We start from the raw sequence: 1,766 nt of genomic DNA on the forward strand, positions 1-1,766 counted from the left end.
GCAGCGTACTATTAACTTGTTTGACTTATGATAAGAGAAATTTTGAATTGTTAATTTTTTCGTTATTTAGTGTTAAAATAAATATAAAAATTTTTTTGTGATTTCAATGTGGAGAATTTGTCCTCCGGGAATGTTAAAAAATTCTGGTCACCTTACCTTAATCAACCTTTCGACAATGCTCTCATTGATCTGCTTTGTGGCCCAGTTCAATTTTAAGCCGAAATTCTAAACGTTTTGGCAGTTTCCTTTTCATTAGCTTGCTTTTAACCATTGTCCAATACCTACTCTCAATGTGCCGACACTATGGGTATTCACTGTCTTTGGAACAAAATCAAAATTGTTGCATTGAAGAAAGGTAATGGTGGATATAAAAATTACCATTTAAAAATTATTTTTGTAGATCTTTATCATACAAATTGAATTTCAAAATTATTTTGGAGTGTAATTTAAAAACTAGAAATAAGGGCCATTCTCTATCTATACATACCCATAATTAATGTGATTTCCAATTCTATTCTACAGGGCAAAGTGTACTTGTTCGACAAAGTCTTCAAGCCAAATGCATCCCAAGAGAAGGTATACAATGAGGCTGCCAAGTCCATTGTTACAGACGTGCTGGCCGGTTATAATGGTACGATTTTCGCCTACGGTCAGACGTCTTCCGGTAAGACACACACCATGGAGGGTGTTATCGGTGATCCGGCGAAGCAAGGTATCATACCGCGTATCGTCAACGATATCTTCAATCACATCTACACAATGGAAATGAACCTTGAGTTTCACATAAAGGTCTCATACTATGAAATCTATATGGATAAAATTCGTGATTTGCTTGATGTCTCGAAAGTGAATCTGAGCGTGCACGAGGATAAGAATCGTGTGCCGTATGTAAAGGGTGCTACAGAGCGCTTCGTCTCGTCGCCCGAGGATGTGTTCGAGGTGATCGAGGAAGGAAAATCAAATCGGCACATTGCTGTGACAAGTAAGTACGCCTAACGTTATAGCTAATTGTAAGCTTTTAATTGCTTTTTTGTCTTCCTTCTTTTTCTTTCAGACATGAATGAACATTCTTCGCGTTCGCATTCAGTATTTTTAATCAACGTGAAACAAGAGAACTTGGAGAACCAAAAGAAACTTTCCGGCAAATTGTACCTTGTAGATTTGGCTGGTTCGGAGAAGGTATCCAAGACTGGCGCCGAAGGTACTGTACTTGATGAAGCTAAAAACATCAACAAATCATTGTCTGCCTTGGGTAATGTGATCTCCGCACTGGCGGACGGCAATAAGACGCACATACCGTATCGTGATTCGAAGCTAACGCGTATCTTACAAGAATCTTTGGGTGGTAATGCACGCACCACAATTGTGATTTGTTGCTCACCAGCTAGTTTTAATGAGGCTGAAACCAAATCGACGTTGGAGTTCGGTCGCCGCGCCAAGACCGTTAAGAATGTGGTTTGTGTCAATGAGGAACTTACGGCTGAAGAGTGGAAACGACGTTATGAAAAGGAAAAGGAGAAGAACGCACGCCTTAAGGGTAAGATTGAGAAGTTGGAACTGGAGTTGGCTCGTTGGCGCGCCGGTGAAACTGTTAACGCCGAAGAGCAGGTCATTGTGGATGACCCCATGGAGGCAAGTACGCCCAATTTGGAAGTGGAGGCTCCAGCGAATACTGCTGGTCCTGTGCCTGCAACTCCTGCGGCCGGCCTTATGGTGGGTTCAATCACCGGCGATGAGCGCGCACGTCTAGAGGCTGAGCGCGAACG

General features: G+C 41.9%; 1 protein-coding gene across 1 annotated transcript; it reads left to right on the forward strand.

The window, feature by feature from the left end:
• Window positions 1-303: 303 nt before the first annotated feature.
• On the forward strand, window positions 304-1,761 carry LOC118751402 (kinesin heavy chain-like; the record flags this gene model as incomplete). The annotated part of the gene is made up of 3 exons (XM_036486224.1): window positions 304-307; window positions 458-982; window positions 1,055-1,761. Coding segments are annotated over exons 1-3 (1,236 nt in total), but the record flags the coding sequence as incomplete, so codon positions are not given.
• Between the last annotated feature and the right edge of the window lie 5 nt (window positions 1,762-1,766).

The sequence above is a fragment of the Rhagoletis pomonella genome, unplaced genomic scaffold, assembly GCF_013731165.1.
Source record: "Rhagoletis pomonella isolate Grant_MI unplaced genomic scaffold, Rhpom_1.0 Rhpom_scaffold_00679, whole genome shotgun sequence".
In the NCBI taxonomy this organism is placed as follows: domain Eukaryota; kingdom Metazoa; phylum Arthropoda; class Insecta; order Diptera; family Tephritidae; genus Rhagoletis; species Rhagoletis pomonella.